The sequence below is a fragment of the Malaya genurostris genome, chromosome 1, assembly GCF_030247185.1.
Source record: "Malaya genurostris strain Urasoe2022 chromosome 1, Malgen_1.1, whole genome shotgun sequence".
NCBI lineage: Eukaryota > Metazoa > Arthropoda > Insecta > Diptera > Culicidae > Malaya > Malaya genurostris.
Genome location: NC_080570.1, coordinates 19,735,721 through 19,750,244, shown reverse-complemented (window position 1 = coordinate 19,750,244; position 14,524 = coordinate 19,735,721). Strand labels below are relative to the sequence as shown.

General features: G+C 39.8%; 1 protein-coding gene across 2 annotated transcripts in view; it reads right to left on the bottom strand.

Annotated features, from left to right (window-relative positions):
- Positions 1-251: 251 nt before the first annotated feature.
- The window catches only part of LOC131434332 (lateral signaling target protein 2 homolog), a 52,239-nt gene continuing 37,966 nt past the window's right edge, over positions 252-14,524 (bottom strand). For both annotated transcript variants that reach the window (XM_058601000.1, XM_058601007.1), the window contains exons 3-4: positions 9,075-10,792; positions 252-2,623 (exon numbers count right to left, since the gene is read on the bottom strand). In XM_058601000.1, the coding sequence (XP_058456983.1) occupies positions 1,747-2,623; positions 9,075-10,792 (2,595 nt within the window). In that variant the 3' untranslated portion in view covers positions 252-1,746. The remainder of the gene's footprint in view (positions 2,624-9,074; positions 10,793-14,524) is intronic.

Genomic DNA, 14,524 nt, shown 5'->3' with positions numbered 1-14,524 from the left:
AAATCATTGAAAAATTCGATTTTCACTGCTAAACGACGATTCTTTAGGTATGACTCCAGCCATCGAAGTGTGTTCCAAGTCGTCCTAATTTAGCAATCGTCATGTCGAATATCCCCGGTTGGCAGTTCAATGCATAGGGCACTGGTCTTACAAACAAGTACAGCGTAGCTTTCGATCGAAATAATATGAATAATAATATAGCGATTAGCCAAGGATGTAATATTCCACTCGGTAGTTGTTTAACAAGTTAGTTATAATAAATTCAGCGAATTCTCGATTACCTTTAGTTTATACAATATTCACAACATTTAAAATCTTGACTTATATTTTCGGATCATCTCCTGGTTCCTGCTGTAACGAGCATATGTGGTTTTAACTGCATGTATGTGACTTTTTTCTCAACTTAACTTCATAGCATTATTGTTTGATGTATTTAGTTTTTTTTTTTCCTTTGCTTTTCTTCCGTTTTATTTTGTATCTCTGTGTGTGTGCTTCGTTTTCTCGTTTAGAAAACTAGCGGTCAACTAGCGTAATCTTAGCAGTACGGTATTCACAAAAAAAATCGATTCAATTATTACAGGATTTTTCGTGAATTGTTGTATAATATATTTCTCCGATTTCCAATAGAATTAATTTTCTTTGTAAAAAAGATATCACTCCAATTGATTTTTCAAATGTTTTTTTTAGCTTTTTTTCTTTGCCGTAAGATTTTTCTTAGAAAAAAAAAAGAGTTTATGACGTTTCATATAGTTTTTTTTGTCTTCTACGTTATGAAATGTGCTTCATTTAACTTGTGATACTGCGTTTATATTGGGATTTCCTCTCGATTTAATCTTTTTTTCTTTTTTTTTATAAAAGTGCAATAGTAATTGGATAGAGAACTGAATGTCGAATGTCGCTGATTTAGCCTAGCTTTAATATACGCGTTAAAAAGTTGACTATTGGATGGTTTTAGCACAGTGCGCACAGTAAGAACGAAAACAAAAATTTACGCTACTGTACAACACTCAAAAACAGAAAAGAATTTAAGCTACTATAGAATTGATAACCTCCTCTTTTTTTACGTGGTACCAGATCCGTCCTTTATCGTGCGCCGTTAGGTAATTCGTTTTTGGGAAATTTCTCCAATTTTGAACCGTCTGATGCATGGATAGACTCAAGTCTTTCGTTTCTAGTTTCAAGCATTTATGAAGGGAATGTTTGTCGTTTAACCTTTATACTATAGTTCGAAATAAAATGGAATAGACACATTGAAGGACGAACGCTGGCCAGGAGATACCTATTAGTTAGTTACAGTCGAGTAAACGGTAAACGATTAGAGTTTTGCTACGTTGTACGGTAAAACTTTATCAAAAAAATCGTAATAAAATTGGCTAATGAAATTGTTTTTATTGATCGTTTTTTTTTGTAGTTGGAACATTTTCTCAGCATTGTAGCAAAAAAACGGTAAATACTTTGCTCGCTGATGTTACACTGGGACACGGGAACGGGAAACGGGAGAAAGTAATGCACGGTTGCCGTGAACATCTTAAGAAGATAAAACAGGTAAATCATAAAACCATAAACCAGTGAGCTAAGCTTCTTGAATAACTCTATTTTCTTCTAGCGTGAACAAGTTAAATAAAAAATTGTTTCTACAGCAAAAACATCTTTTTGTCGTATTAAATAATGGTCACATACGGAAAAACAAAAACACGAAAAAACCGTAACACACTAAACCACTAAAACGAATCGTACACAGAAATTTCAAACGCCCACCTCGCGAACGAAGCACTCCCGGCAGACCCGTACCGCCTTGGTCAGTCCGTACTTTGGCAGTGGTGCGGTCGTGCTGGAACAAACCCCACAGAACACTCCGCCGCAGTTTCGGCAATGATGGCGCCGCCGGAAGGGAGTAAATGACGAAGCACAGGCCATACAACGCGGGGCATCACCATCCGGAATCCACCGTGGAGGTGCTTCCGGCATTCGTCGTTGCTGCTCTTCGATCGGAGACGATCCGTTCAGGGGGCTATTCGGACTCGACCGACTTCTCACGTACTCCCCCTTGGATCCGATCGCACTGTGCCTCCGGTGGCTGTCCCTTAGATTCGTGGCGACGGTTCCACCGCCGCTACCCTCCAATACGATCGACGCTTCACTCAGACTAACACTTCTTTCCTGCGAACTCCGACTGGAACCGGAACTGCCTCCCGTGACCACCGAAACGGACACATTCACCGTAACACTTCCATTTTCCGTCGAAGTCATCATGGTTCGCGGAGCAGACGATGCCCGAACGGGTGATGATCCGGGTGTTCCGAAAACCGAGTCTTGCGAATCTTCGACATTGACTTCCTCGGCCGAATAAATGCTCTGACTCGAACCGCCACTGTTCTGGCCCGGCGTAATAACGTCCTGCTCGCTGGCACGAAACTCGAACATATCCGCCGGATCGGATTCTTTCGACTTATCGGCAGACTCGGTAACCGGTTCCGGCGGTGTTTCCGGCTCCGGAGGCGATGAATTGATGATAAATACACTCTTCAGCATTTGCCGCAGATCGGCAGCGAAATTGGTCTGCAGCTGATCGGCGACACCGGCAATGCACACAAACAGACGGTGCAGGAGGTTCTCGGTAGTCCTGAAAGCGAGAAAGGAAACGGGTCAGAAGAAATGCAATACGAAAAAACTACTTTTTGTTTTGATTATTTAGACACAAGTTTTTTTTTCTTGTGCTCCACATATACTCATTTGAATAATGCGATTTTTTTTTAAATAATTCCTTCAGAATTTTAGATGCTCTGAAAAAGACCGTTTAGTTTGTTGGTCAGTTGGTGATAAGAGCCTTCATTTTGTTGTATGAAAAGAATCAGTAGAATTCCAATGGAAATAATTAACTCTTGTGCGAGATGAACGGCGCATATAAAAAATCCCGTTCAGTGCTATTGAATTTTATCCGTTCAGTGCTATTGAAATTAGAGAATGCACTCGATTTTCTCGAATACCGCTCTTTGTATTTTCTAAAACCTAGATTCAAATGAAATACTCTACAGGACTCATAGCATGCCACTGATTTTTTTCGGATCCGAGTTCCGGTCCAAATGTTAACAAAAATGCCAAATAAAAATGCACTCCACTTTCTCAGAGACCGCTCGACCAATTTAACAACCTTAGATCTAAGTAAAAGGTGTTGTAAGAAGTGTAAATTGACTTCCACCCCCATCCGCAGGTCATTGTTTCGCGTGCCGCGTGGGATGTGGCACCGTCTTGTTGAAACCACATGTAAATTATCTCGACTTGATTCATCATCGCAACGCGTCTCTTGGCTGAACTCATATCTTTCCGATAGACGACTGCCGTCGTCCGAATTCTCGCATAAATCAGATGTTCCGCAAGGTAGTAATTTAAGACCCTTGCTATTTATAGTATTTTTCAATGATGTTACATTGCTTTTGGGATTTGGTTGCAAATTAATCTACTCAGATGACTTAAAACTGTATCTCGCCGTTCGTAGTGTTGAGGATTGCCGACGACTGCAAGATTTGCTAACAAAGTTCGCAAATTGGTGCAGGGAAAATAAACTTATTATCAATGTAGCTAAATGCCAAGTTATCACATTCCGTCGGATTCTACGCCCTATTATTTTCGACTATAACATTAATGGAACAAATTTGTCTAGAGTGACTCAGGTGTGTGATCTTGGCATACAACTGGATGCTAAACTGACGTTCAATGTCCAACGGTCGCTAGTTATTTCGAAAGCTTCACATCTCTAAAATTGCCAAAGACTTCAAAGATCCGCTTTGCTTGAAGGCTTTATATTGCTCACTCGTTCGCCCTATTCTGGGAAATGCTTCAGTAATCGGATGTTCATCTTGAACGTGTTCAGAAACGCTTTGTTCGCATGCAGGGTGGCAAGTGAATTAGCGATTTCAATTTCCCTTTTTTCCCGGTGCGCGAGAATAAAAATTCCCGGCTTTTTAACATGTCCAAAAAACATCGAAAGTTGAGAAACAAGTATTTTTCGGGTATCTCCTTGGAACTACGATTAAAACTCTCATCTACAGTTTGTCCAAACGTTCATCTTCTGAACTAACAGTACCATGCAGTCCAATGTATTATTATATATTTTTATTTTGTCTTTTACTTCGCCAGTAACTTCGATGTAGCAATAGGATTAAAACAAGAAATATATCTCTCCAACGGTGATGAAAGTGATCAGTCTTGCATTTCACGAAATTCATCAAAATTCTAGCAATTTTCTTGAAAAATCAACACAATTTATTTAATTATTCTTGCTTTTTCCAATAATGCTCTTAAGCGCAACTTCCACATCATATTCGACGATTATTGGTGGTGTTTTTTATATTTTGCAGTAATCTTTTCTATACATTTTCAAAGTTCGCGAACTTATACCAGATTCCTCAAACCAGCAAACGTTTTGAAATTTTATTGAGAAGAATAGAGAGCTATCATTCTTCACTAAAGAGCTCCAGTTCACTCAATCTTCGAGGAGAAATAGTTCTTTTGGACCGGTCGCGGACTGACCATCTCTAGTGTATTCCAATACTTTTTTAGCCTGGTATAGTATAAGGTTAAAAATTAAAAATGAATGAACTAAAGCACAACACTCCTCCCGCAAACCCGATTCCTTCTAACAACCAGTGACGTCTCGTGACTAAATTTACGGGTTGTGCACTGCTTATATGGTATGATATCAGAACCGTTTCGACGTTGCAACTGAGCCAGTAATTTGTTTTCAACTGCCATAAGCATAAGCCACTGAAGCCTCTCCTGAATGTGTGCATATAAGTTCTCACAGAATTGACAGTTTGACCAGTTGTGCAGTGCACGAGGTGCACATGAGGACCATTGCTAACAACATATACGATATCCTTTCAGAGTTGGGTTTTGGCGAGATAACAAAATCCTTCTAGAATTCTTAAAATGTACGCTTGTCACTTTGGAAAAACAACAACAATCTATGCCTCTAGTGACTGAGATGATCTAAATTTGATTCTTTTTTCATCGACACTGAACAGGCTCTTCCGAACTCTGAAAAACCAGTTTCAGCTGTCAAAGAAGGAAATCAAATACTCCTTGCAAACGGTAGATAAAATGAAAGTCGACAGCTTTATCGATTTTGCGAATTCTATTGAAATCAATACTAAGATTACTAAACAAGTATTGTCACAATTTCACATTACTGAGACAAATTTTGGTGAAATTTGTGGAATCATTAGCTGGCAACTAAAAACACGGCTCCTAAGAATTCTTAAAAAATTTATTAAACATGTTACCTGATGTTACTTTTACCATTATGCATACTTATTCTGAAGTTTGAAGACAAACACTAGAAAAAGTCCTAAGTGCAAATGACAGTTCCTCTTTCTTTACTCTTTCTTTCGATTATTACGGTCCTATAGGCATTACACTTTGCATAGAATAACGACTGAAACTATCAACTTTCGATTTGCTTTTAAAAAAAAATGTTGGAAAATACAGGAATTCGCCGTAATATTTGAAAGAGAAAATAAACAAAGAGAATCTGTCATTATGAGCATTCATTGTGCTGTTACTGATGGCAGCTAAGAAAGCTTTTATTGATTTAAAATGGCTGAGGTGTTGGCTCCATTTTCAATGGATTGTGCACCATTGAACCTGTGAGAGACAATAAGAAGTTTCAAAACTTGTACTGAACTACTAGTTCAAACACAAAATGGCCATCATCTTTTCATTTGTTGTATCAGGAAAATCATGATGCTGAAAATCGTTACTAAGATTAGGACTAGAAAATTTTTTCCCGGATTTGCACTAAAATTCCCGATTTTTTCCTGTTTTTTCCCGGTAAAACCAAATTCCCGACTTTCTCCCGGTTTTCCCGGTCACTTGCCACCCTGCGCATGGCATTACGACATCTACCGTGGAGAAACTCTGTAAACTTGCCACCATATCCGGACAGATGCCAATTATTGGGAATCGATACATTACAGCGCCAAAGAAAAATTCAACAAGAAATTGATAAACGGGGAGATTGATGCTCCAAAATAGCGCAGCAAAACTAGTTTTCGAGTACCAAGCAGATCATTGCGAAATACGACTCTACTTCAAAAAGGATTTCACAGGATTGTATTTGGAAGTAAACCCGATGTATGCACGAGTATGTCCGATTAACCAAAAAACAAATAAATAAATAAATGTCAGGCATTTCAAATTCTTTCATTTTGGACACAAAAAAATCGTCAATCACGATAGCGCTCGCCATTCACATTAACGTTCCGCCCATCGTCAATGTGACTATTTTGGGGTGCATTGGTTACTTTTGCAATGCTTCTGGATGGTCTTCACTCCAGAAGCGGCAATTTTGCTTGTTGACGTATCCATTCAACCAGAAATGAACTTCGTCGCGGACTACAATCTTTGTATAAAAAAGAGGATTTCCCACCAATTTCACCAGCGACCGTACATGATTAAATTATAGACTAACAAAGCCGAACAAATTTGACAATGACACAAGACACGATTCACGCGTGATCTGTCAAAACCAGTGTTGCCAAGTCTTTATGAATGCTATACAACCAATTCGGCACATAAAATATTTGTCCCGCAAATTGTGATAAAAAAATCATCGAAACTGAACTTTCATTTCGGTGTGATTGTTTGTGGATGTCTCAGAGATTTCTAGATTGACTCACAAACTTTCATTCAAATCGAATCAAATTTGCATGAGGTCAATACATAGGGAAGAGTGTTCAATTACCGGCACCCTTTTCTTATAAGCTTATTACTTCTGACATTATGCGGACATATATACATTAATGGCAAGCTAAAGCGCCTACCTAACAACTAATTAAGTTGATTCCTTTGATCGAAAACAAAAAATACCATCAATTTTGTAAAGCAATAAATTTTGGCTATTTCAAAAAAGATGTTCGGTTACCGGCACCCCAAGAAATTTCACTAAAAATGGAAAAATATAAGTAAAGACTGCAGTTATTGAAGGAAAAGCCAGATTTTTTTCTTTTTGGAAGCAGTTTGAACAAAAGTCTTCATTGTCTGATAATGATTTCACCTTGGCTCTCTTGGTCGATGATTAAAAGCAGTTAAATGTTTGGCCAAAACTTTGGCTTACTTTGTCTCGAATGCAGCCTGCATATCACTAACAATTTTTCAACATTTGTCGAAAATGGGGTGCCGGTAACCGGAATCGGTAGACATTTTGAAAATGACAAAACAAATCTTTGGTTGTGATAATTTTGATAGCATCTGGTATTAAATAACGAAAAAGATCGATTTTACCTCATAAATATTCATTCCACTCACCTTTCCGATTGATACTCTTCAATTTATGGTACTATAAAAAAAGTCAGAAAAAACTTTGGTGTTGATTTTCACGCAATTAAAACTTGTTTTGAAGGTAGCAAAAGTACAAGCGTCTGTTTGTTTTCTTCGGGCTTCGGTGCAAAAAGAACGTGCTGCTATTACACACACACAAACATGACATTTGTCGGAATGACGCTATCTGCTTTCTGTCAAAAGTTACGGTGGTGTGCCGGCAACCGAACACCTTCCCCTACTATCAGCGCTAAATATTGGTACGTGCGTGATTTTTAATGCGTGGGACAGATATGCGAGTACTTTCAATATGGGACATACCCGACTCGATATTTTTTTTAAATTTTACTGATCCAATCCAAAATTATTTTTGCAATTTCTGAAAGTAACGTAAAAATAGACGTTATCCGTCGGGCTAACTCAAAATGGGAGTAAAACCCATATGGAACTGATATGCGAATTTGAGCAGTACTCCTGGGGTCCGGTAAAACGCAAAGTCGCTATTCTCAACCAGTAACTGAAAAGACCTACAAATTGGAACGGTTTTAAGCTCAGTTTAGATTTTGTTTTTGAACCCAGCGTAGATGTCATTTTTCGTTCATTGCAGTGTCACTTCTATAAAATTCTATAAAATGAGAAATTGAAATCTGGACCCGGAATTATGGAACCTAGTTTCGGAGTCGAATGCTAGAACTGAATTCTTGACTTGAATTCTAAAATTCAATTTTGATGATAGATTCTGGAACTGAATTTTGAACCTGAACTCGGGAGTCTAATTCTGAAACTGAGTTCTAAAACTGGATTGTTGAACTGATCACTGAACCTGTGTTCCGGAATTGAATTTTGGAACTTCGTTTTGATACTGCATTAGAAACCAGGATTCTAGTTCGGTACTCTGGACCTGAATTCTGAACTGCAGTTGAATTTTAGTTGCAAAGTCCCGGTTTCAATTCAAGGATTCAATTTTTAATTTCGGATCCAGATTCAGTTCTAGAATCCACATTCGAAGTTTAGTTAAAAAATCTTCAAAATCTAGTTACCGAATTTCTTCGAATTTTGGAACCGAATTCAAATTTCTATCAGGAGAGATCAGGATCTAGTTTATAGACCGGAATTTTGAAATTAAATTTTGTAAATGAGCTCTGGATTTCTGGACACCAGTTCCAAAATCAGTTGTATTTTTAGAATTCAGTTCTAAAATGCTTTCTAGAATTGGTTCAGAATTTAGTTTCAGAACGCAATTCTAGAGTCAGGATACAAAAGCTGAATTCTTGAATTCTGAACCAATTCAGAATGCATTTCAGAACTGAATTCTGAAAATACAACTGGATTGTGAAACTGAAGTCCGGAAATCTAGAACTCATTTCCAAAATTTAGTTAAAAAAATCCATTCATTTAGATCCTGATCTCTGTTTCAAATTTCGGTTCCAAAATTCGGAGAAACTCAATTTTAGTTCCAGAATTCTGGAACTCGATTTTGGACGATGAACTAAATTGTAGATCTGGATTCTGGACCTGAATTCTGGTCTGAACTGAACGGATTAACTACGCAGCCTAGAATGAATGAAGCATCAAATTTTTACCTTTTTCACTTATCAATCATTAAAGAAAACCTAAATTTCGAGTTATTTGTGGTTATCTAATGTTACTGACAATTCTATCACAAATTGCAGATCATAACTTTGATGACGTGGAGAAAAAAAACACAGAAAACCAAATTGGTAGTCCTACGAGGAAAAAAAGTAAATTCTACTCACTTAAACTTTACCCGTCCGGCTGTTCGAATGGCAAGGGCCACTTCCTGAGTGGTTTCATCGCCGGCACTGTTTCCACCATTACTACTGCTACTGCTGCTGCTGCATTCGCTCGGATGACCCGACGACGGTGATGTGTCGGAGCTGGAATAAGCTGAACTGCCTTGACCTACGGTGGTAGCAGGAGGAGCTGTGCTTGTCTTGTGTTTAGAATAGTGTTTTCGACCGGTGGCTGCACTCTTACGATGTCGTCGGTGCCTGTCATGCTTTTCGGAGCCAGTTGTCAAACCTGCACTAGTACCCGGATCGACCAACTGCTGACCAGCCCGATACGTACTGGACAAAGTATGCTCACTGTCCTCTTCATCATCGTCTTCCTCCATTCGCTCGTACTCATCAACTTCATCTTCTTCGTCGGAAGATTCACTCATCTCCTGTACACTGGTCACCGATCGTTCCGTGTCCAATTCGGGCGAATGGTCCAAACTAGAGTTGGCCGTACCGAGACCGGAGTCCACTAATTTTTTATTGGTTTCCGACAGTATCTGTTCTATCCGAGCATGGGGAGAAACTCCCGGTTTCAGCTCGTCGTCAGTTGCTATAAAACTATCCGTCAAAGGGGCTTCGTTTGTCTGCAGCAAATTGCCGAAATTGGTGTTAGGAATCAGGTAACCTGAGGCGCAATCCGACGTCACAAGGCCGTCCTTGAGTATGCTGCTATCGTCGTCCTCCTCATCGTCATTTTCATGTTCCGAAATTGTATTTCCATCCTGCACTTGATTACTGCTATCTACAATGCGGTTACCATAAAAGCTACTGTCCCCTTGCGGATCCTGACTATCCCTATTAGTATTACTATTATTATTATTATTATTAATGTTATTATTATTATGAACATTAGTCGTCACGATAACGACTTCGTCTTCGTTTGGCGAAGCCCGACTGTTATCATTTCCATTTTCATCACAGGTTAGTTGCTCCTTCAGGCTGATCTCTTCGTTGGTGCAGAGCAGTTTCTCCAACTGATACAGCTCGTGTTTGGTCAGCGTCCGCAGCAGATCCCGCATCTTGATCAGCAACTTCCGAAAGGGACGAAACATCTCGGAAATGTTATCCGCTGGTTGATCCATGTTCAACGGTCCCTCCCTAAATATCACCAACCCGGCGACGATGGCCAGTCGCGGAATCGAAAACATCAACGCCGGGTCGTAGGAGTCCACCTGGTCCTGCTCGAGTAAACCGATTTTCAGCGCCCGCTGAAGCGTCTCCGAGAACAGCACACAGATCAGCTCCTGCATCTCGTATTCCTGCTTGGACTTCACCTGCACCATCGCACTAACGTACAGCAGCTCGAACTCGGCAAACAATCGGTCGAAAATCTTCAAACTCTCGTACAACTGCTCCGTGGCGGCATCGTTCACATCCAGCAGGAGCGTCAAACTGTTCGGTGTGTTGTTCCGAAGGCACTGCTCCCGCAACAGATTGCGCACGTTGTCCAAACTTTTGGTGACCGCCTTCGCGAGCGGACGCATCATCACACTTTCCATTTCCCGGTTCATGATGGAGGAACCGGCTGACAGGCATTCGGCACCGAACCACAGCTGGCCGGCTAGACTCTCCTGCAGGACCTCCTCCGGAAACTTGGCACGGAAGGCGCGCGGAGCACGGTCTTCCCCCAGTAGTTCGTCCATGATTTGATTGGTGATGGCCAGCACGCGGTCCTGGAAGAAAAGGATAAAAAGGATGATTGTAGTGCAAATTCGTTAGTTCTCTTTTGAAATCTAAAATGACATTCTTGTTGTGAAAAGCTAAAAAAAAGAGTTTTCTGATTACTTCTGCTCAAGCCAAAAGGTTTTCAGAATAACTTCAGCCTTCCGGTTTATCATATCGTTGATATACAAAATAAACAAAAGTGATACCAGTGCACTTCTTTGGGGAACACAGAAAAAACATTCACAAGCTTCAGTACGAGATTTCAAAACTAATATTTGTGAATTGATTTTCTCGTTTGATTCAGGTTTTCCGTTCCTGAAGCCTCTGTTCGAGTTTTCATAACATAAAATGGCTACCAGAAAACACAGCTTCCAATTCGTATCGTAATTGGTCGAATTTGACCATCGTATTCTTTCTTCGCGATGTGAATCGCTTTCGCTTCACAATGTTAACGTCATGCAATTGTTATTACATTCTGCAGATAGAATAAATAACAGTATTCAATCGCACACTGGGAAGCCAAGCGATTTACAGTTCCTTGTGTCGTTGTAATTTATTCGTCACCTAGGTCAATACTGATTGTTCCGATTCGTATCTATTGCTAGATTATTCGTATCGTGTATTTTCCGAGCAGCTCGTTAGGCCTGTCGAACCCCTTATCGGTTAATCCTTAATAATTTTATTTAACATCTTCCCTTTTGCCAACAATTTTGCATACTTATTCAGCAATATAATAGAAATCCAGCAGAGGCATTCAAAATATCTTTATTTTTCATTATGAGCATTCATTGTGCTGTTATTGATACCAACTAAGAAATCTCTGGTGCTTTTGATGTGGAACACATTTTTGTTTTCTATATAGGAGTGCAAATTAGAAATTCAATTGTAAATACAAGTAGAAATGTGGTCAGCTTTCCAACAATTACAACTCAGTCAGTTTAGTTTCAATCAGTAATATTATTTCACCAATTGATTGGAAATATTTCTAGTGCAAATGCGGATTCAAAAGTGTGACGATTGATTATTTAACTGTTTGATTGATAATGTCGATCATTAGAAATTTTGGTTGTCTTGTTCCACATTAATGGCTCGATCCTTGTAGTTTTTGATTCGTTTACAATTGCTGTCAAGCTCTCACAAAAACCGTGGACATGAGACATGAGACGTTGGCCCAATTTTCAACGGATTGTCCAATATATAACCGGTGTGGGACAATAAGTTGTTTCAAAACTTTTTTGGAACTACTAGCTCAAACGCTCAATTGGGTATTGCCTCTGACTTGTCGGCCCGGGTTGGCGGTTCAACGCATAGGACGCTGGTCTTACAAGCTAGTGGTCGTATGTTCGAGCCCCGACCTGGAAAAATTCCTAGTGTCAGTAGAATGAATCGGTTGCGAAGTCTGTTGAAACAGAAAGGCCAAATTCCACAAAAGGAATGTAATGCTTCGCTCTAAATGTTCACTTGTTGATTCTGGAAAGTCATGATGCTGAAAATCGTTTATTCAGATTTGGGCTAGTAAAATTATTCCCGGTTTTGCACTCAAATTCCCGCCTTTTTCACGGTCACTTGCCACCCTGCAGTTGTTTTGCTACAATAGCTGTTACTTGACCTAAACGGTCCTAGATATAAGCATATTTGTTGTTCGTAAGAGTTCGACCACTTCTACGAATGTTTTCCGATTCTTCGTTGGAAGCAATTGGATAATTTTTCGTTTTTACTACAAAAGTTCTATTGTATCGTGGACAGATCTGCGATTTCATTTGCCTCATTTCCTATCCGATACTTCGATGTTTTGACCCGTCTCAAAGGTGTGACGAGTCCGAGTCATTTTTTTTTTCGTTTAAGATATTTTTATTCAGGCCTATTTGCGTACAAGCTTCACATGGGCGATTGAGCCGATTTTTTAAATAATTTTTTTGTATTGGATCTCGTTGTCACCCTTTTTCTAGGGGGAGAGGAGCTTCCATTTCCCTCCTGCGAGGATTGTTTGGCATTTTGTTCGTGGCTCGTCATCCATTGCCGTATCGGTGTTATTGTTGTTGATTTCCGTCTTCTTTTCGTTTTCCTTATTGATCGCAGTGTTGAGTTCGTTGGTAGTTGCTGTAGATGCGCCTTGTTCTAAATTGGTTGCTGTTGCTGGTTGGTTGGAGGGTAAGTTACTAACTGCAGCTGGTGTACTTTGCTCTATAGGGGATACTGATAGTTTTGTTGAAGGGGATGCTTCATTGTTGTTGGTGGCTGTCACAGTTCTACTAGGGTTGCTTGGAGTTGGTGCCGTTGTCCTTTGGTATAGTTGTCTCCTTGTCCAGTTTATCACATGGCTTACCGTAGTGAACAGCCTTTTGGCAATATTGACATGTGGCCATCTGATTGTCATAGGTAACAAGTGATTTGCACGGGATTCTTGTATCCTGACCAAAAGTCAAATAAGAAGGAATAGGCCTCTTTAAGCGCATGTGTAACAAACGTACGCCATTTAGAATACCAGGGAAAAGTTCTTCCACTTTTCTTTTTCGATAGAGAGAATCTCTCCGTGTTGAGACATAGTTTTACGAATATAAGGATCGATGACGCTTGAGGGAAGATCATGCACACGCACTTCTATAGCACTATCTTCCATATATACTGGAATGTTGTACTTAATGTTTTCGTGCTCCACATAATGCACATTATTATTGAATTGAATTGCATCCAACTCTTTATAAAACTGGATGTAAACAACATTATTTATCTTATTGCATTGAAGTAAATGCACACGTTTAATGTCAAGATGCATTTGCTCCTTAAGCAAATCTTCAAGTTCTCGTATCGAAGGTCGAATTTTGCACTGCCTGAAGTCAATAATAATTGTATTCTTTCGTAGCGGCGGTAGCTTTTGTTCGTTTGATTCACTCATTTCGAAATCGTTCTATTTTTCACTACACAATACTTCGGCTGCTCGGCCATCCATGGAATTTGACCATCAATGTTAACTTCCCTCTCTGAGCAGCCTAGATAGCCGTGTAGTGTCGGTAGCGGTTTCCCAACTGGCTAAGAATAACGCTACGGTCCACCTGTACCGGTGGTATAAGTCCACCAAACAGGTAAGCCGTGTGGTATCCGGCGGAATTATTTTTTTTTTACCAAGAATTGATCCACTGGTTTCCTGTTCCATGTCGTAAAAGGCCACAAAAAAAGGAACTCCTAAGTCAAGGTGTATTTCCGTGCCGATGGCTGAATGGCTGCAGGAGGTTAAACATTGCAGTCGTGAACGGAATATCTTGGGTTTTTCCTCAAGGTGGTGTACTATCCCCACTTTTATGGAACCTAGTCGCTGATGGTTTGTTAAGGAAACTTAATAACCTTGGATTTCCGACTTATGGTTTTGCCGACGATTATCATATATTGATGACCGGTATAAGCATTAACACTCTCTTTGATTTAATGCAGCAAGCCCTGCGATCTGTTGAACAATGGTGTTGTCAGGTTGGATTATCTGTAAATCCGGGCAAAACATCAAATGGTGCTTTTCACTCATCGTAGGATAATTACAGGAGCTCGTCCGTTGCAGTTCTTTGGTTCAGAGGTCACTGTGGTCGATCAAGTTAAATACGTCGGGGTTATTCTTGACTCAAAACTGAATTGGTCTGCTCACATTGACTTCAGGATTGAAAGAGCTTGCATGGCTTTCGGCCAATGCAGACGAGCTTTTGGAAAATCATGGGGACTCAAACCCAGATATATTCATTGGATCTACACAA